Source organism: Zophobas morio, unplaced genomic scaffold, assembly GCF_036711695.1.
Source record: "Zophobas morio isolate AGI-343-1 ecotype UQ-CSIRO unplaced genomic scaffold, CSIRO_AGI_Zmor_V1 ptg000012l, whole genome shotgun sequence".
Taxonomy (NCBI): domain Eukaryota; kingdom Metazoa; phylum Arthropoda; class Insecta; order Coleoptera; family Tenebrionidae; genus Zophobas; species Zophobas morio.
Window position 1 is genome coordinate 7,194,193 of NW_026972117.1, and position 22,618 is coordinate 7,216,810.

Here is a 22,618-nt window from a genome sequence, read left to right on the forward strand (position 1 = left end):
ATCACACCTTAACAGTAGTAGTCTTTATTGGTTCACCTGTATACAGTGCGGTGGTTGTATCACGTCGGCTCGTAATTCTTGGAATAGTTAGACAGTGATGAAGACCCCACTTAGTCCAACAAGGTCGAGTTTTGTAATCTAAAAATTTCGCCACGTAATTGATGAAGATGCAATTTTCTTTGATATTCTGTGTAATTATGGTTAAATTTTTCGCATTTGCGTTACAGCCGACCATTAATCACACCGCACATAGCGAAATTTTTGTGAACTTTTCTGGGAAGCGTTTCCTCGGAAAGGTCACGGCGCGTGTGAAGGAGCCTTAAGTGCGTCTTAATCCGCCTTAATAAACGAACCCGTATTTTGACAATCTAACATGCACCTGACGTTGCATCATAATTTGGCGAGGTGAGAGATGATGTTAGAAGATGCAGAAGTGAAATTTAAATTCCGTCTTTATGCGAAAAGGTTGAAGAATTTAGGTCTCGGGTTTACGTCACATGGTATAAAAATTCGCCGATTGGAATTAGATGTCGCTTTAATTATGATTCCGACTAGGTACACATGATTTTTTTTTTTTGACGAAAAAAACAGTAACCTCGAGGTGTATCCTGAAATCGGATTGATGTAAATCGTGTTGTGGGAGCGGTGGTTATTAATTATTATTTTCGGCAAAGATATGTGGGTTTTTTGTAATGAAAATCGGTTACAGTAGAGCTTTGGATCTTTATCTTGGGTCCTTGAGGCTCACACTTGTGTAAATTTAATGGTCAAGTTTGAATCATCATAGTTGTATAATAAATGTCAGTAAATCTGCCCATATTGATAGGCGACGGCTGTAAAGATTTTACGTTGATGTTGAATATGAAACAGACGCCGATAAATAAGAACAGTCCGAGAAATGTCGCTTCTTTAGAGCAAAGATCCCATTGTTTACAAGTTATAGACTTGTTATATGGAAATTGCGTCTGTTTTATGTTAAAATCTCAAAAATGACGGTAAATCACCAGTTTGTGGGAAAGTTTCGGATGACAAACCAGTTTTGCACCCTCACGGATTTTTTAACTCGTCTACGTCTCCGAAAGCAAATACATTAAAAAAGCAATCATCTACAGTAATCTGTTTTGTTTCTGCAAGCAGTTAATTATGAGGAGAATTTGAAGCACTTTCTTTTAACGCCTCAAGTAATGTGGATTTGTTCTTGTTAAAAAAACTGACACTTTTAATCCACGTGTTTGCAATATGATTGATTGTTGTTTAATTATTGCTTTTGCTGCAACAGTGAATCGCGTAATTGTATTAGATAATGCAATGTCTTTGGAGATGTCTGTTTGCACATCAACTAGAAAGTAATTAAAAAATATTAAATTTACACAGATTTTTTTTGAGGAGGCGGAATCGAGTTTAAAAAATCGTCCGAGAGTGTGAGTGATGTTTCGCAAGCGAGTTACTTTGGAAAAATGTGTCAGATCGTGCACTAATAAACGTTTTTTATTAGTATCTGAATATAATATTCTCAAACTATTTCATTTTTTTTTAGAAGAAAATTAATTGTTCCTTTGAAGATGAATCATATTCAAAACCCGTAGTTCAAACTACCAATTTGAATAAAAATGAAGACAAAATATTAAACCTTGAGACCATAAAAATATCCTAAAGAAACCCCATCAAAGTAAACTCAACTAAGTTTTCAAATTGTAAATACGTATTGGACTTAGTCTATCGATAATGTGTTGCTCACTCTGTAAATAAAGTAAAAAAAAAGCAAGGCGCATTCATAAACCACAAGTACAGGAATGTGTTACTTCATACATTTTAAATACCTTCTCCCATGCAAATTTTTGAGGTGACGTTATCAAATTTTTGCATTTTAGGATCTACACGATATACCTAAAATACCTGTCAAATTTGACAACAAACAGTCCAATAGTTTCGGAGATCATCTGTCCGACATTAAAATTTACTATTATACTATTACCTTTTGATTTATATTCTAGAATTTTTTGTGCATTTCTAGGCAACTTCGCCAAATATTCAGTTTTTCAAAACTCCTCTTTTAACAAATTTTTCCGAGCAGTTCCGAAAATTTACCTCGATACTTTTTTGTTAAATTCAATTTGAAGAACCTGTTTTTGGTGTCACTTCGAAAATGTCAACCATTTGTTCAGAATCACCATAACGAAATATGGGCATTTTTGGAATGTTTAAAAAAATTGATTCTGAAACCAAAAATTTCGAAAATCTTGACCTGGATCTCTAAGGAGGCTACATTTTTTAAAACAGTTCGTCAATTTCTATATCCGAGATTTTTTCCTGCATTTTTTTGGCAACTTTGCCAAATGCTCAACTTTTCAAAACTCTTATCTTAAGAAATTTTTGACCTTTTTCCGAGCACTTTTGGAACTTTACCTAGATATTTTTTGTTGACTTTGACTCGAAGAACTTTTTTTGGTCTGACTTCTTCGAAAGTTTCAAACATTTGTCCAGAATCACCAGAATGAAATATGGACATTTTTGGAATATTTTAAAAATTTTATTTTGAAACCAAAAATTTCAAAATCTTTGACCTGAGACTTCAATAAGGCTATATATTTTTAAACATTTTGACGATTTCTATATGTCCAAAATTTTTGTGGATTTTTTTTAACAACTTTGACAAAGTTCAATTTTTCAAAACTCTTCTCTTAAGAAATTTTTGACCTTTTTCCGAGCACTTTTGTAAATTTACCTACGTAGTTTTTGTTGACTTTGACTTGAAGAACTTATTTTTGGCTTCATTTCTTCGAAAGTTACAACAATTTATCCAGAATCACCACAATGAAATATGGATACTTTTGGAATATTCTAAAAATTTTATTTTGAAACCAAAAATTTAAAAAAAATCTTGACCCGGGACTATAAGAAGGCTATATTTCTTAAAACATTTCGTCAATTTCGACTATATCCAAGTATTTTTTGTGGATTTTTCACCAATTTTGATAATGTTCAACTTTTCAAAACTCTTGTCTTAAGAAATTTTTGACCTTTTTCCACTTTTGTAAATTTACCTAGATATTTTTTGTTGACTTTGACTTGAAGAACTTATTTTTGGCTTCATTTCTTCGAAAATTACAACCATTTATCCAGAATCACCACAATAACATATGGACAGTTTTGGAATATTTTAAAAATTTTATTTTGGAATCAAAAATTTCAAAAAATCTTGACCCGGGACTATAAGGAGGTTATATTTTTTAAAAAAGTTCGTCGATTTCTTTATCCAAGAATTGTTTGTGTTTTTTTTTTGAAAACTTTGACAATTTTCAATTTTTCGAAACCGTTCTGGCTTCACTTCTTCGAAAATTTCAACCATTTTTCCAGAATAATCAAAATGAAATATTACATTTTTGGAATATTTTAAAAATTTGATTTTGAATTCAAAAATTTCGAAATCCTTAGATAGATAAAGATAGATAGATATGTTTATTGCACAACAGTATAAACGGTTAGTTAACAGTGTATACCTACTGATAATTAACTTAACTAACCTAAGAATAAAACAAATAAAATCATACATCAAACACAATAAAAAAGGAACACAAATTTAAAATTTATTAAAAGAAATGCCTAAGTCGGTACCTCGTAAAATATCAAAAATTAGCTGCTTTTTAATGACTTGGCTGGACATATCAAGAAATTGATCTAAGTGATTCACAATATAGGGAGCTAGATATGAGAAAGATGATTAAAAACGAGCAGTCGACCTTAGACTTTAATAATGCTATATTTTTTTAAACATTTTGTCGATTTCTATATATCCAAAATTTTTTGTGGATTTTTTTAACAACTTTTACAATGATCAATTTTTCAAAACTCTTCTCTTAAGAAATTTTTGACTTTTTCCGAGCACTTTTGGAAATTTATCTAGATATTTTTTGTTGACTTCGACTTGAAGAACTTATTTTTGGTCTCATTTCTTCGAAAATTGCAACCATTTATCCAAAATCACCACAATAAAATATTGACATTTTTGGGATATTTTAAAAATTTTATATTGGAATAAAAAATTTCAAAAAATCTTGACCCGGGAATATAAGGGGGCTATATTTTTTTAAAAAGTTCGTCGATTTCTTTGTCCAAGAATTTTTTGTGTTTTTTTTTGACAACTTTGACAACTTTCAGTTTTTCAAAACTCTTGTGTTAAGAAAATTTTGACCTTTTTTCGAGCACTTTGAAAATTTACCTAGATATTTTGTTGTTGGCTTCGACCTGAAGAATTTATTTTTAGCCTCACTTCTTCGAAAGTTTCAAACATTTGTCCAGAATCATCACAATGAAATATGGACTTTTTTGGAATATTTTAAAAATTTTATTTTAAAACCAAAAATTTCAAAAAATCTTGACCCGAGACTATAAGGAGGCTATATTTCTTCAAACAGTTTGTCGATTTCGACTATATCCAAGCATTTTTTGTGGAGTTTTTTTACCAACCTTGACAATGTTCAACTTTTCAAAACTCTTCTCTTAAGAAATTTTTGACCTTTTTCCGAACACTTTTGTAAATTTATCTAGATAGTTTTTGTTGACTTCGACCTGAAGAACTTATTTTTGGCTTAATTTTTTCGAAAATTAAAACCATTTATCCAGAATCACCACAATAAAATATGGACATTTTTGGAATATTTTAAAAATTTTATTTTGGGATCAAAAATTTCAAAAAATTTCGACCCGGGACTATAAGGAGGCTATATTTCTTAAAAGAGTTCGTCAATTTCGACTATATCCAAGTATTTTTTGTGGATTTTTTACCAACTTTGATAATGTTCAACTTTTCAAAACTCTTCTCTTAAGAAATTTTTGACCTTTTGCCGAGCACTTTTGTAAAATTACCTAGATATTTTGTTGTTGCTTTCGACTTGAAGAACTTATTTTTGGTTTCAATTCTACGAAAGTTTCAAACATTTGTCCAGAATGACCACAATGAGATATGGAGATTTTTGGAATATTTTAAAATTTTTATTTTGGGACCAAAAATTTCAAAAAATCTTGACCCGGGACTATAAGGGGGCTATATTTTTTAAAAAAGTTCGTCGATTTCTGTATCCAAGAGTTTTTTGTGGATTTTTTTGAGAACTTTGACAATGTTCAATTATTCAAAACTCTTCTGTTAAGAAAATTTTGACCTTTTTCCGAGCACTTTTGAAAATTTACCTAGATATTTTGTTGTTGCCTTCGACTTGAAGAACTTATTTTTGTCTCACTTCTTCGAAAGTTCAAACATTTGTCCGGAATCACCACAATGAAGTATGGACATTTTTGGAATATTTTAAAAAATTTTATTTTGAAACCAAAAATTTCAAAAAATCTTGACCCGGGACTATAAGGACGCTATATTTTTTTAAAAAGTTCGTCGATTTCTTTATCCAAGAATTTTTTGTGTTTTTTTTGACAACATTGACAATGTTCAATTTTTCAAAACTTTTCTCTTAAGAGAATTTTGACCTTTTTTCGAGCAATTTTGAAAATTTACCTAGATATTTTGTTGTTGCCTTCGACTTGAAGAACTTATTTTTGGTTTCAATTCTACGAAAGTTTCAAACATTTGTCCAGAACCACCACAATGAAATATGGACATTTTTAGAATATTTTAAAAATTTTATTTTGAAACCAAAAATTTCAAAAAATCTTGACCCGGGACTATAAGGAGGCTATATTTCTTAAAAGAGTTTGTCGATTTCGACTATATCCAAGTATTTTTTGTGGATTTTTTTACCAACTTTGACAACGTTCAACTTTTCAAAACTCTTCTCTTAAGAAGTTTTTGACCTTTTTCCGAGCACTTTTGTAAATTTACCTAGATATTTTTTGTTGACTTCGACTTGAAGAATTTATTTTTGGCCTCACTTCTTCGAAAGTTTCAAACATTTGTCCAGAATCACCACAATGAAATATGGACATTTTTGGAATATTTTAAAAATTTTATTTTGAAACCAAAAATTTCAAAAAATCTTGACCCGGGACTATAAGCAGGCTATATTTCTTAAAAGAGTTTGTCGATTTCGACTATATCCAAGTATTTTTTGTGGATTTTTTTACCAACTTTGACAACGTTCAACTTTTCAAAAATCTTCTCCTAAGAAATTTTTTACCTTTTTCCGAGCACTTTTGTAAATTTACCTAGATATTTTTTGTTGACTTTGACTTGAAGAACTTATTTTGGCTTCATTTCTTCGAAAATTACAACCATTTGTCCAGAATCACCAGAATAAAATATGGACATTTTTGCAATATTTTAAAAATTTTATTTTGAAACCAAACATTGCAAAAAATCTTGACCCGGGACTATAAGGAGGCTATATTTCTTAAAACAGTTCGTCGATTTCTACTATGTATATACAAGTATTTTTTGTGGATTTGTTTACCAACTTTGACAATGTTCAACTTTTCAAAACTCTTATCTTAAGAAATTTTTGACCTTTTTCCGAGCACTTTTGGAACTTTACCTAGATATTTTTTGTTGACTTTGACTCGAAGAACTTATTTTTGGCTTCATTTCTTCGAAAATTACAACCATTTATCCAGAATCACCACAATAAAATATGGACATTTTTGGAATATTTTAAAAATTTTATTTTGGAACCAAAAATTTCAAAAAATCTTGACCCAGGACTATAAGTGGGGTTGTATTTTTTAAAGAAGTTCGTCGATTTCTTTATCCAAGAATTTTTTGTGGATTTTCTTGAGAACTTTGACAATGTTTAATTATTCAAAACTCTTCTCTTAAGAAAATTCTGACCTTTTTCCGAGCACTTTTGAAAATTTATGTAGATATTTTGTTGTTGCCTTCGAATTGAAGAACTTATTTTTGACCTCACTTCTTCGAAAATTTCAATCATTTGTCCAGAATCACTAAAATGAAACATGGACGTTTTTGGAATATTTAAAAAGAACTGATTTTGAGACTAAAATTTCGAAAATTTTGACCTGGGACTATAAGGAGGCTATATTTTTTGGATCAGTTCGTTAATATCTATATCCAAGAATTTTTTGCGTTTTTATTCTGGCAACTTTGCCAAATGCTCAATTTTTCAAAACTCCCACTTTAAGAAAATTTTTCATCTTTTTCCGAGGACTCTCAAAAATTTACCTAGATATTTTTCTGTTAACTTCGAATTGAAGAACTTATTTTTGGTCTCACTCAACTATTTGTCCAGAATTGTCACAATGAAATATGAACATTTTTGAAATATTAAAAAAAAATTTTTTTGAAACCAAAAATTTCAAAAAATTTTTACCCGGGGCTAGAAGGTTATATTTTTTAAAACAGTTCGTCAATTTCTACATCCCCCAACTTTTTATGGAAGAAATTTTTGACCCTTTTCCGAGCACTTTCGAAAATTTACCTAGATATTTTTTGTTGACTTTGACTTGAAGAACTTATTTTTGACTTCACTTCTTCGAAAATTTTAAACATTTGCCCAGAATCACCAAAATGAAATATTATATTTTTGGAATATTTTAAAAATTTGGTTTTGAATCCAAAAATTTCGAAAACTTTGACCTGGGACTTTAAGGAGGCTGTATTTTTTAAAATAGTTTGTTGATTTTCTATATCCAAGAATTTTTTCTGGATATTTTTTGATAACTTTTACAATGTTCAATTTTTCAAAACTCTTCCCTTAAGAAATTTTTGACCTTTTTCCGACATTTTCGAAAATTTATCTACATATTTTTCTGTTAACTTCGACTTGAAGAACGTATTTTTGGCCTTATTTCTTTGGAAATTTCAACCGAAATATGGAGATTTTTGGAGTATTTTAAAAATTTGATTTTAAAACCAAAAATTTCGAAAATCTTAAATTGGGACTATAAGGCTGTTTTTTAAAAGAATTCGTAGGTATCTATTTCCAAGAATTTTTTGTGGATTTTTTTGACAACTTTGCCGAAGGCTCAATTTTTCAAAACTCCTTAAGTAATTTTTGACTTTTTTCCGAGCATTTTCGGAAATTTACTCAGATATTTTTTGTTCACTTCGACTTGAAGAACGTATTTTTGGCCTTATTTCTTTGGAAATTTCAACCATTTGTCCAGTATCACAATAATGAAATATGCAAATTTTTGGAATATTTAAAAAATTTGATTTTGAAACCAAAAATTTCGAAAATCTTAAATTGGGACTATAAGGTTATGTTTTTTAAAAGAATTCGTAGTTATCTATTTCCGAGAATTTTTTGTGGAGTTTTTTGACTACTTTGCCGAAGGTTCAATTTTTCAAAACTCCTTGAGTAATTTTTGACTTTTTTCCGAGCATTTTCGAAAATTGACCTAGATATTTTTTGTTAACTTCGACATGTAGAACGTATTTTTGGCCTTATTTCTTTGGAAATTTCAATCATTTGTCCAGTATCACAATAATGAAATATGGAGATTTGTGGAATATTTATAAAATTTGATTTGGAAACCAAAAATTTCGAAAATCTTAAATTGGGACTATAAGGCTATGTTTTTTAAAAGAATTCGTAGATATCTATTTCCAAGAATTTTTTTTGGATTTTTCTGAGAACTTTGCTGAAGGCTCAATTTTTCAAAACTCCTTAAGTAATTTTTGACTTTTTCCGAGCATTTTCGGAAATTTACCCAGATATTTTTTGTTCACTTCGACTTGAAGAACTTATTTTTGGCCTTATTTCTTTGGAAATTTCAACCATTTGTCCAGTATCACAATAATGAAATATGGAGGTTTTTGGAATACATATTTAAAAAATTTGATTTTGAAACCAAAAATTTCGAAAATCTTAAATTGGGACTATAAGGTTATGTTTTTAAAAGAATTCGTAGGTATCTATTTCCAAGAATTTTTTTGGATTTTTTTGACAACTTTGCCGAAGGCTCAATTTTTCAAAACTCCTTAAGTAATTTTTGACATGTTTCCGAGCATTTTCGGAAATTTACCTAGATATTTTTTGTTGACTTCGACTTGAAGAGCGTATTTTTGGCCTAATTTCTTTGGAAATTTCAACCATTTGTCCAGTATCACGATAATGAAATATGGAGATTTTTGGAATATTTAAAAAATTTGATTTTGAAACCAAAAATTTCGAAAATCTTAAATTGGGACTATAAGGCTATGTTTTTTAAAACAATTCGTAGGTATCTATTTCCAAGAATTTTTTGTGGATTTTTTGACAACTTTGCCGAAGGCTCAATTTTTGAAAGTTCCTTAAGAAATTTTTGACTTTCTTCGAGCACTTTCGAAAATTTACCTAGATATATTTTTGTTGACTTCGACTTGAAGAATTTATTTTTGGTCTCACTTTTTTGGAAAGTTCAACCATTTGTCCAGAATCACCATAACGAAATATGGATATTTTTGAAATATTCTTAGGTTAAAAATTTGCTTTTGAAACCAAAAATTTTTTGTAAATTTTTTGACAATTTTGTCACATTCACAATTTTTCAAAACTCCTTCCTTAAGTAATTTTTGACTTTTTTTCGAGAATTTTCGAAAATGTACCTGCATATTTTGTTGACCTCTACTTCTTCAACAATTTTTTCAGAATTAATACACGAAATATGAATATTTTTGAACTAGGTCAAAAACTTCATTTTGAAACTAAAAATTTCGAAAATCTTGACCCAGAACTATAAGGACGATACGTTTTTTAAAACAATTCGTCGATATTTATATATAAGAATTTTTGTGGATTTTTTTGGCAACTTCGTCACATTCACAATTTTTCAAAACTCGTTCCTGAAGTAATTTTTGACTTTTTTCTGAGAATGTTTGATAATTTACCTAGATATTTTTTGTTGACTTCGACTTGAAGGACTTATTTTTGGCCTTAATTCTTCGGAAATTTTAACCATTTGTCCAGAATCACCACAATGAAATATGGATATTTTTGAAATAGGTTAAAATTTGATTTTGACAGCAAAAATTTCGAAAATCTTGACTCAGGACTATAACGAAGATATGTTTTTTAAAACAATTCGTCGATATTTATTTATAAGATTTTTTGTGAATTTTTTTCATAATTTTGTCACATTCACAGTTTTTCAAAACTCATTTCTTAAGTAATTTTTGACTTGTTCCAAGCACTTTCGAAAATTTACCTAGATATTTTTTGTTGACTTTGAGTTGAAGAACTTATTTTTGGTCCCATTTCTTCGGAAATTTCTACGATTTGTCCGGAAACACCAAAATGAAATATGGACATTTTTTGAATATTTTAAAAATATGACTTTGAAACCAAAAATTTCGAAAATCTTGACCTGGAACTATAAGTTGTTTTTTAAAACACTTCGTCACATATAGAAATTATAGCGATATATATAATTTCAGGAGTCGCACAAGGACCTCACCTTGAACCTATTTCTTTTTCTCTTTCAACCAGTGATCTGATTTTGCTTTGATCTCTTAAAAAATCCAAAAATCAAAACTTTTCCAATTAACAAACGTTCAAACGAATAAAATCGCTTATAAAAGATGATTGTTTGCAATCGTTTAAGATCATAACACGTTATTAGCATAATTAGAAAATACCACAGCACTAAATTACTGTTATCGTAGTTTATAATAGCTCACTTCTTACACAAATCTATTACAACCGCGTAACTTTATTATACCTCCAGATAAAATAATAGTAAAGATCGCATATTTATTAGACCTTGTCCAGATACCCATACCCGCATACCTTCTCAGACAAAGTGAAGGTCTGTTGAAATTAATCAATTGCATCGCCGGTAGAGCGATAACACGGTCATCGAGAGTGCTGCACTTCCATTCAGCTTGTCGCAATCCGGGCACCCGATTCCTTTTTCATCAAACTTCCTGAACAACTTCCAGAAACTCGGAAAACTCGCAATCGTCGAATTTTATTAAAACTAGGACCTGCAGCTGGAAATAATTAATTACAAGTGCACTACAAAGTGTGGGTTCAGTTTTCAAGATCATCAATCCGTCGTTACATCCTTTTTTTCGAACAAATTCTGGTTATTTGCATGATTTATCTCCGATTTATTATGCACAAGGACCTGTTATTTTTTCATAAGATGCAAGACCTCTTGTTTATTACCACCTACCGCGAAACTTGTTTTTGCCGATTTAACGTTCCACGGATTTTTTTCAAAAAGGTATAAAGAGACTCAAACTCGCCAGAAAAGTCTGAAGTGGGTTTAAAACCTTTTCATTGTCCGCGACCGTGGTAGCCTTGAGTTTTTCTTGGTGAAAAAATAACGAACATCTACCGAAGGCTATAAATCTGTCTGTGTTTTTTTGGATGGAAATGTCGGTGGTACGATTATTCACTTAGTGTGAGCTTCATGATGAGAAAATTTAATGTGCCCTTTGGCGAAGTAGGTGCAAAAATTGAGATTCGCCTTTCTAATCAAACGAAAATGATGCTGGTGTGTACGACAATTATGAACATCGTTATGTGTTTAATGTCTTATGGTGGGAAAATTAATGTACATACTGTTTGTAAACAGGATTCGACTTTCTTTTGCTTTAAGTCAATTGTCAAAGTGTGATAATTGTACGCGTGTGTTGTGAAAATGGGAAAATTATTTTAGGATTTTTTTTTAATTAAATGTCATTTTTGAGGATTTGATTTGTACCCTTAGTCAATTTATATGTACTTATTTACGAACGAATTTTCTCCGTTCCCTTAAAATATCTCTGTTTGAATTCTAGAGTGATTCCTACAATCGCTTTTGAAGCTTTGTTTCATTTTTTATATTCAAAATTATTCTAATTTTTTGAACAATAACTCCAACAGAAATCCTGGAGGAACTCCGAGACTACTTTTAGCACGATGAAAAAGCAAATAAAAGGAACTTTAAATTAATCGATTTTTGTTTCATTAGCCTCCAAATTCATGTCGAAGCTTTGTGGTGTACTCGAGTTTTATGGTTCAACTCAAAACTCAGTTTTTCAATACTTCCACCCTTATAAAATTTCGACCTTTTTTTAAACACCTTCAAAAAGTGACCAAAGAGATTTTTTTGTAGACGTAGATCTACAGAAACTACTTTCGATCAAATTTCTTCGAAAACTTCTACCATTTTTCCAGAATCGCCCAATGAAACATTTAATTTTTTTAGATTAAATAAAAAATCGAATATTTATAAGATTTTGTCTCGAACATGCTATTTTTCGAATTAATACGTCGGGATTTATATTCCAAATTTTTTTTCCAGTTTTTTTAGACCGAGTTCTTTTGTCGCCCTTTTTTAACCTTTTTTTGGATATTTTGTTGCTTATTTGTTGCCTTTAATTGTCATTTTTGTTGCCTTTTCGTAGTTTTTTGGCTCCTCTTTTTTATTACTTTTGACGATATTCCTGTGTAGTTTTTCCTGCCTTTTTTTGTTCCTTTTTTTATCGTTTTTATTGTAGCCATTTTTGGCCTTTTCTTTAGTCTTTTTTGTTCTTTTTTCGACTCCATTTTTGTTATTTTTTTAGAAATCTTTTTTTGTCCTTTTTTGGTTCGTTTTTCTGTTGTCCTTTTTGGCCTGTCTTCTATTTTATTGTAATTTTTCGCTTGTTTTTATCACTTTTGTTGTTGCCTTTTTTATGGGTTTCATTTGGCGTTTTCACCTCCTCTTTTGTCATGTTTTTAACGATTTTTGACCCAATTGTTTTGTCCCATTTTGTGTTTTTTAAAGTCTTTTTTGCATTTTTTGTTGCTTTTATTTTTTTATATTCAATTTTGTCCTGTAAATGGGTTACATATGTATCTGTTGGGCAAATATACGTATTATTATTATTATTATTATTATTATTACTGTTTGTGTTGCTTTTTGCCGTTTTTTCTCATTTTTTTGTTGATCTTTTCTTTTTTTTTTCTCCTTTTTTATCTCTTTTTAGAAATTCTCAAAAGCTCAATTTTTCAATTTCTCTCCTATGAAAATTTCAATCTCTTGAAGGTTGAAACCGAAAATTTCCAAAATCTTGCTCCGGAACCGTAAACACGGAATATTTTTTGAATTAGTACCTCGAAGTACCTCCAGAATTTTTTGTGAATTTTTTAACCGAGTTATTTTCAGACCTTTTTTATCACGATTTTATTGACTTTTTCGCTTTTTTGGGTGCTTATTTTAGTCTTCTGTTTTATGTCGGCTTTATTTTTAACCTTTTTTGCTCTTTTGCGTTGCTTTTATGATGTCTTTTATTTTTTTTTTGGGATTTTTTGACTTCCCTTTTTAACTGCTTTTTGACGATGCTTATATTTCGATTTTTTCTCGCTTTTTTATTCCGTTTCTTATTACTTTTATGCTTTTACGCCTTTTGTTCAAGATCTTTTATTGTTGCATTTTTTGTGGTCTTATTTTGGAAATTTGTATTCCCTTTTTTGTCGTTTTTTTGACGCTTTTTAAAATATCTCTTTTGTCGACTTTTTCAGATATTTTTTGTTGCTTTTATCTCGCTTTTTGTTATTTTTTGTCACTTTTGTGGATGCTTTTGTCGTTTTAAGAGCTTTTTTGTTGTCTTGTTGCTCTTTTTTATGTCTGTTTTTGTCAATTTTCAGAAGCTCAGTTTTTCAATCTTCCACTACGGAAATTTCGATTTCTTTTCGACCACCTTGAAAATTATTGAAAGAGATTTTCTTGAGGATTTAGATCCCCGGAATTTTTTTTAGGATTTAAAGAAAATTAACATTTTAAACTAATATTATTGAAATCTTGCTTCTTTACACTAAACAGGTATATTTTTCGAATTAGTACGTTGAGATTTATAACCCACAATTTTTTATGAATTTTTAGAGAACTTCTTCAAAAGCTCATTTTTTTAATTTTTCGAAAATTTGGACATTTTTTCGACTAACTTCGAAAATTACCCTAAGATATTTTGTATAGATTTCAACCTCCAGAAATTACTTCCCCCTTAATAATTTTTACCAGTTAGTAAAACGTTGACGTCGAAGATTTCAAAAATCTTGCTTCTGAACTGTAAACACGGAATAATTTTCGAATCAGTAAGTACAGGTACCAAAATATTTATGTAGATTTTTAAATCGAGTTATTTTAAGGTCGTTTTTGCTGGTTTTTGGTCGCGATTTTTTTGGTCCTTTTTATTACCTTTTGCGCTTCGTGGGAATTTTTTTGTTACTTTTTTTGGGATTTTTTTTTACTCTTTTTTTTACTGATTTTTGACAATGTTTCTGTATCGATTTTTCTATATTCCAGAATTTTTTGTGGATTTTTAAATAAAGTTATTTTAAGGCCTTTTTTGCTGTTTTTTGGTCGCGATTTTTTTGGTCTTTGTTTATTTAATTTTTCTGCTTCGTGTTAATTGGTTTGTTACATCTTTAGAATGTTTCTGTATCGCTTTTTCCTCTCTCTTCTTCGTTATTTAACGTTTTCTTCTACGTCTTTGTTTTGGAGATTTTTTTTCAATTTTTTGGTCCGTTTTTTGCGTCGTTTTGCTAGTGCCTTTTTTCCACTTTTTCGCGTTTATTCATACTTTCCTTTTCTATGACTCTTTTTTTCGCATATTTTCTTGCCTTATTTTTGTTTTTGCTTCTTTTTGACACTTGTTGCATTTTTTTGTAGTGTTATTTTGCCGGTTTTTACTTCTTTTTTGTCGCTTTTTGACGCTTTCTTAAGTGTTCTTTTGTTGTCTCTTTCCTATCTCGCTTTATTCGTTTTTGTCATTTTCTGTACTTTTTTATTTTTTTTCTTTGTCTTCTTGCTTTGAAGCCTTTTTTCCGTTTGGCCTTCTGGTTGTTTTTTGTAACTTTTCTTGTCGCTTCTTTTGTCGTTTTTTCGTTGTCTTTTTTGTCATTGTTTGTTGCATTTTATGTCGTTTTTTTGACTCCGTTTTTTGATATTTTGTCGTGTTTTTCGTCTTTTTGTTGCATTTTTTATGAGCTTTTTTGTTGCCTTCTACACCCTTTTGTCACTTTTTCAATACTCACCACTTAACGAAAATTTTGATCTTTTTTAAACCACCGTCAAAACTATTTAAAGAATTTAAAAAAATGACATTCCAACCGAAGATTTTTGAAATTGGGCTACAGGGCTATAAACACGCTATATTTTTGGAATCAGTATGTGGACATTTACATCTCAGAATTTTTTGTGAACTTTTAGAGAACTTTTTCAAATAATCCATTTTTCAATGCTCTCCTCTACGAAAATTTCGACCTTTTTTCGACTATTTTCGGACATTGTCTAAACAGAATGTTGTAGATTTCGACTTTCAGAAATTACTTTCCGCTTCATTTTTTCGAAAACTCCGACCATTCTTCCATAATCGCTCAACGAAATATGGCAACACTTGGAAATTTTGAAAAAAAAAAAAAATTTGAAACCTAATATTTCTAAAATCGTACTCCGGAACTATAAACACCCGATATTTTTCGAATCAGTACCTCGAGATTCCAGAATTTTTGTGGATTTTTAAATCAAGTTATCTTATCGCCTTTTTAGTTGTTTTTTGGTGGAGATTTTTTTGGGTATTTTTTTGTTACCTGTTTCCGCATTTTCTAGTCTACTTTTTTATCGTTTTATTTTCAAGTCTTCGTCGCTCTTTTACGTTGGTTTTAATTATATTGTCTTCTATCGTAATTTTTTTGTTACATTTTCTGTGGCCTTTTTTGGTCGTTTTTTTGACTTCCCTTTTTTTCCTCGCTTTTTTATTCCTTTTCTAACACTTTTATTGTTGCATTTTTTGTGGTCATATTTTGGCGGTTTTTACTTTTTTTGTCACTTTGTATTGTTTTTGTCGTTTTTATTTCTTTTTTTTGTCTTCTTGCTTTGATGCCCTTTCTCCGTCTGCTTTTTTTATTCTTTCTTTGTAACTTCGGTTACCGCTTTTTTGTTTTCGTTTTTGTTGTTGTCATTTTTGTATATTTTTTTGACGTTTTAGTCGTGTTTTTGTGACTTCCTTGTTGCATTTTTCATGAGTTTTTTGTCGCCTTTTTGTCGATTTTTAGACAACATTTTTAAAAGTTCAATTTTTCAATACTCCCCACTGTGGAAAATTTCGCTCTTTTTTAGACCACCTTTAATATTATTTAAAGAGATTTTTTTACAAATTTAGACCTCAGGAACTTTATTTAGGATAAAAAAATAGTACTTTTTGAAAAGATTAATTTTTGAATCCTTCAATACGAAAATTTCGACCTTTTTTGACTATCTTCGAACATTATCTAAACAGATTTTTGTAGATTTCGATTTTCAGCGTCATTTTTTCAACAACTCTGACCATTTTTCTAGAATCGCTCAACGAAATATCGCAATATTTAGAATTTGACTTTAAAACCTAATATTTCTAAAATCTTGCTTCGGAACCATAACACGCCATAATTTTCGAATCAGTACGCCGAGATCGAGAAATTTTTGTAGATTCATCTTCGAAAACTACCCACAAACATTTTTTGGTAAATTTGGACCTCTAGAAATATGCCAACTTTTAGAACTTTTAAAGGATCTTTAAAGTGAACGTTAAAAAGGCTCTTTAAAATTAAAAAAATTAAAACCTGGAAACTTTAAGGGTCTAGGAAATCGTGAAAAATCTTTACAATATCAAGAACCGTGTTCAAGGTTTTGAAAAAATTTTAAAAATTAATTTAAATATAGATTTGGGAAATGTTTAAAAAAACTTCTTCTGTCTTCTTTTAACAAATCTTGGATTATGAAAAAAATCTCGCAAAAATATTGAAAATTTAAATATGGTTCTTCAAAATTAAAAAAAAGTACAAAAAATCTTTTAAAAAGTGTTGGATTTTTAAAGAAAAATTTCGAAATTTTAGAAAACATCTTCAAATTTGTAAGGAGCATGATAATCTTGAAAAATTATGAAAGTTTTTGACGTGGACTTCTAAAATTTTTAAAGATCTTAAAAAAAACTTTGATTACTGAAAAAGTTCTTGAAAATATTGATATTTTTTTAAATTTCAAGATGAACCGAAAAACATCTTAAAAATGACCAAACAATTTTTTTAAGTTCTTGAAAAATATTGGGAAATATTTTTTAAATCTTCATAAATGATCTTTCATTTTTTAAAGGATCTTTATAAAGTGAATGTTAAAAAGGCTCCTTAAAATTAAAAAAACTAAATCCTGTAAATTTTAAGGATCTAGGAAGTCCTGAAGAATCTTTAAAATATCAAGAACCATGTTCTATGTTTAAAAAAAAATTGAAAATTAATTTAAATATAGATTTCGGAAATGTTTAAAAAAACTTCTTTTTCTGTCTACTTACTTTGGATTTTGAAAAAAATCTTGAAAAATATTGAAAATTTAAATATGGTTCTTCAAAATAAAAAAAAATAAGTAGGTACAAAAAAAATCTTTTAAAAAATATTGGATTTTGAAAGAAAAATCTCGAAATTTTAGAACACATCTTTAAATTTGTAAGGAGCTCGATAATCTTAAAAATTATGAAAATTTTTGACGTGGACTTCTAAAATTTTTTAAGATCTTCAAACAATTTTGAAAAACTTTGAAAAATCCCAAGATCTTAAAAAAAACTTTGATTACTGAAAAAGTTCTTGAAAATATTGATATTTTTTTAAATCTCAAGATGAATCGAAGAATATCTTAAAAATGAAAAAATTGAAATTTTTTAAGTTCTTGAAAAATGTTGGGAAATATTTTTTAAATCTTCATAAACGATGCTCCATTTTTTTAAAGAATCTTTAGAGTGAATGTTAAAAACGCTCTTTTAAAATTAAAAAACTAAATCCTGGAAATTTTAAGGATCTAGGAATTCCTGAAAAATCTTTCAAATATCAAGAAAAATTGACATCCAGATCGAATATTTCTAAAATCTTTAGTGTCAATGTTCTTATGAAATGAAACCTCTCACAGGATTCTTCATCCACGCTTCTCAAATGTTGACAATTGTGAAATGTATATTTAATTATTTCTTCCACCAGTAACGTAATATTTCCGTAATTTTCTTTGAAAAGTACTGAATTAACAAAAGGAATGAACGTAAATACATTTATATCCATGAAACAGCACTTTCTTTAGTTGAAGTTTGCTGTGAAGAAACTGTAAACAGTATCCAGTCTTTTGTTCTTGGAGTGGGTCAAAGAAGTCTATATCTGTAGAAATTTCATGGCAATACACTACCAAATGAAAGTGTTTTTTTTTCATTAATTCCAACTTTTTGTACGATTAATTGCGAACCTTACTTTGATTATCTACTTCTAATCTTCTCCAAATTCCATGCCAAAAATTTTGACTTCGAACCTCCAACTCCGCCAACCGCACCAGCACCCACCAGATTTCTCGTTGCGTAAGCCACCTCACTCCACCATCCAAATTCCATCCAAAGGCCACCCCTCTGACCTTCGCCCTCCTCCTCCGAAGGCCCCCGGCGCTTCCCCCGGCCCTCAATGTCAAACGGTCATTAGCAGCCGCATCCTCCCGACAATAGCAGCAAGCGCCGAATATCTGACAAGTGTAGGTCTGCAAGAACCACTTTCTCTGTCTGCAAGGTCGCCCCAGCACCGGGCCAAGCAGACGCGCCTTCAGCAGTCTCTCATTAACCTCTTCGGCACGATGTATCGGTGTTTGCTGCTAGCCTTAGTCCTCGGTACTCTGTCCGCTGCAGGACCGTCGGTCCGCAGCGGAGCCCAAAGCACAGGTCCGGATCCGCTGCTCGAGTGCTCTGTTTAATGCGTTTTGTGTCCGCAGATTGCCCCAACTGCATCGACGACTCGGTGCCCTCGGCCAACAGGTGGACGATGCCGCTGCTCAAGCTCGGCGAAAAGCGCTACTATTTGGGGATTTTCTTCAAGGTGAGTGGTTAGGGTTTAAAGTGAAAATTAGTGAAAGAAAAAGGGAAACTTAAGTGTAAAAAGTGTACAAAGTCACAGTGCTTTCTAAGTGTTCAAAAATAGGATTAAAGTCACTTACGTAAACGGAAAAACGAGTAAGTCCGGGTTGGGACCCCTGCGGAATTCCTGAATGGAAAAATACGGTAATACAAAACAATGAGATTTTTTTCATTCAACTCTTTTATCGAAAATCTGTCTTTCCTTCTGGTTTTGATTCTAGGTTATGTAATATCTGTCCGTATATCTAAATTTCTAAAGTGAAGTGTTTGCACAACAATAATTTTAGACAAAATTTCATGAAGTCAGTTAATTACTTTGGTCCTTTCACTGATGATTATTTCTACGACACTTGTAAACAGGGCCGGATTTAAGGTCATTCAAGTCACGCACCTGCATATCAACTACTAGATTTTTCCGGAAGTGATTTAACATCTTTTTAGTATTTTTATTTATAGTTTATTTCCTTTTATAAATATAAGCTTGTTAACTATACATTCCTAGTTGAAAAATGTTGCGAATTTCTTTAAGAATTACTAAGGATGCTACGGGCTGGGATTGTGAAATCGACCAGAATTGTGGAATTTATTTTCTAGTAATTATTACGATTTTAACTAGCGGAATAAAAAAACATGAATACTAGTCAATTTTTTTTAACATTTAAGACAGAGAGTTTAAAGCTCTTACTTTGTTAAGATAATTCGTAAGATCGTAAATAGCTTTTAAACAGAGCAAAATCGTCAATCCCAAATGCTAAAATTTTTAAAATTCCAAAAAATTAAAATTACCAATATTACAATTATTATTGTGACTCTTCGGAATATGTTTAAGTCAACAGAAATCCGAAACTAAAAGATTTAAAAATTTAAAAACTTCTGAAAGTTGTAACAGTCCTAAAAGTTTTAGAAGATTACAAAGATGTTAGCAAACTTTAAAATGGCAAAAATCCAAAAAATCAAAAATCTAAAATTTATACATGTTTGAAAAATTACGAACAAAAAATCTAACAATATCAAAAATTTAAAGAAGTTCGAAAAGGTTGGTAAATGACAATACAAAAAATATCACATCAAAAAATCCTTGAACCCAAAGAACTCAAAAACTCAAAAACTCAAAAACCTCATCTAAAAGCACAAAAGTGCAAAAATATAAAATGCCTTAAAAGTATCTAAAAATCCAAAAATTACCGGAAAACCGGAATCTTGAAAGTCTGGAAACTCTCACTAAAAATGATAAAACCTGAATATTTGAGACCAAAATTTTCAAAATTTTAAAAATTCCAAAAAATTAAAAATACCAATATTATAATTATTATGAGAGTCTTTTGAATTTGTTGAAATCAACAGAAATCCAAAATATCTTAAATTTGAAAATCCTGCATGTTAAGATAAAACTAGTAGATTTAAAAATTTCAAAATTTTTGAAAGTGTGAACTACCCAAGAGTTTTAGAAGATTTACAAAGATATCAACAGACTATAAAGTGACAAAAAATTTTAAAAACCCAAAATTTCTGCCTGTTCCCCAAAAATTAAAAAAATTACTATCAAAAAATCTAACATTTAAAAAAATTCAAAGAGGATCAAAGAAGGTTGAAAAAGGACAACACAAAAAAACTTCTATCAAAAAATCCTTAAATCCAAAAAACCCAAAAGTCGAAAGGATAGCAAAAACTCAAAAACCTAGTCTAAAAGCACAAAAGTTCAAAAATATAAAAAAAATCTCATGAATGTATCTAGAAATCCAAAAATGACGGAAATTCCGAAATCTTGAAAGTTTGAAAAATTTTACTAAAGAATATACCTGAATATTTTAGACTAAAATTTTCAAAAGTCTTTGTAAAACTCTCAGTAGGCTCAAAAAAAGCAAAATCCCTTCAATTTTGAAAAAACGATTACATGGAATGTAAAAGTCGAAAATAAAAAAATCGTAAGTAGCTTATAAACAGGGCAAATTCATAAATCTCAAAAGCTAAAATTTTAAAAATTTCAAAAATTAAAAATACCAATATTATAATTATTATGCGAGTCTTTTGAATTTGTTGAAATCAACAGAAATCCAAAATATCTTAAATGTGGAAACCCTGTAGGTTAGATAAAACTAGAGATTTAATAATTTCAAAATTTTTGAAAGTGTGAACAACCCAAAAGTTTTAGAAAATTTACAAAGTTATCAGCAGACTTTAAAAGTGACAAAAACCAAAAGTTTTAAAAACCTAAAATTTCTACCTGTTTCCCAAAAATTAAAAAAAAAACGAACAAAAAATCTAACATTTATAAAAAATTCAAAGAAGTTCAAAAAACGTTGAAAAATGAGAACACAAAAAATATCATATCAAAAAATCCTTAAATACAAAAAACCTAAAAGTCGAAAATACCTTATAAATAGGGCAAAGTCATAAATCGCAAACGCTAAAATTTTAAAACTTTCAAAAAATTAAAAATACCAATATTATAATTATTATGAGAGTCTTTTGAACTTGTTGAATTGTTGAGGTTTTAAAAATTTCAAAATTTTTGAAAATGTGAACAACCCAAAAGTTTTAGTAGATTTACTAAGATATCATCAGACTTTAAAGTGACAAAAACCAAAAATTTTAAAAACCTAAAATTTCTACCTGTTACCCAAAAATTAAAAAAAATACGAACAAAAAATTTATAAAAAATTCAAAGAAGTTCAAAAAAGGTTGAAAAATGAGAACACAAAAAATATCATATAAAAAATCCTTAAATCCAAAAAACCCAAAAGTCGAAAAGATAGCAAAAACTCAGATATCTAGTCTAAAAGCACGAAAGTTCAAAAATATAAAAGTCGAAAAGATAGCAAAAACTAAAAAAACTAGTCTAAAAGCACAAAAGTTCAAAAATATAAAATCTCTTGAATGTATTCAAAAATCCAAAAATTATGGAAGCCCCAGAATCTTGAAAGTCTGGAAAATTTCACTAAAAATTATAAAATACTGAATGTTCTAGACGAAAATTTTCAAAAGGCTTATAGATACCTCAGTAGTCTAAAAAATCGTAAAATTCCTCAAATATCTAAAAGCGATTACAAAGGAATGTAAAATTCAAAGTCAAAATTCCCAAACGCTAAAATTTTAAAAATTGCAAAAATTAAAAAATACTGAAATTATAATTATTATTATGGGAGTGTTCTGAATATGTTGAAATCAACAGAAATCCAAAATATCTTAGATTTGGAAACTCTGTAGGTTTAGATAAAAGTATTAGATTTCTAGTGGATGCCAAGAGACTTTGAAATGCCAAAAATCTAAAAAAAGTCATAAACTAACAATATCGAAAATTCAAAGAAATTAAAAAAAGTTGGAAACAGTGAATACAAAAAAAATACAGGAAAAAATCTTTAAATCGTAAAAATTCAAAAGTCGTAAAGATCGCCAAAACTCAAAAATCTCATCTAAAAGCACAAAAATTCAAAAATAGAAAACATCTTAAAAGTATCTAAAAATCCAAGAATTACAAAAGTCCCAGAATCTTGAAAATCTGGAAAATTTCACTAAAAATTATATATAAAACTCTGAACGTTCTAAATGAAAATTTTCAAAAAGCTTACAGAAACCTCAGTATAAAACTAGAACATTTAAAAAGTCCGAAACGTCTGAAAGTTCTAACAGCCCAAAAAGTTTTAGAAGATTAAGAAAAATATCAGCAGACTTTAAAATCCAACTAAACCTAAAATCCCTGCATATTCCGAAAATTTCAAAAATTATGAACAAAAAATCTAACAATATAAAAAATTCAAAAATTCAAAGAAGTTCATAATCAAAAATATAAAGTGTTTAAAAGTATCTAGAAATCCAAAAATTACAAAAGTCCTCAATTGTTGAAAGCCTGGA

The 22,618-nt window shown here is 29.5% G+C and overlaps 1 protein-coding gene across 1 annotated transcript in view; it reads left to right on the forward strand.

Annotated features, from left to right (window-relative positions):
- Nucleotides 1-22,618, forward strand: part of LOC135127713 (C-type lectin domain family 4 member F) — a 125,941-nt gene that overhangs the window by 75,580 nt on the left and 27,743 nt on the right. Inside the window, exon 3 of the mRNA XM_064054279.1 lies at nt 18,625-18,728. Coding sequence (XP_063910349.1) covers nt 18,625-18,728 — 104 coding nt within the window. The remainder of the gene's footprint in view (nt 1-18,624; nt 18,729-22,618) is intronic.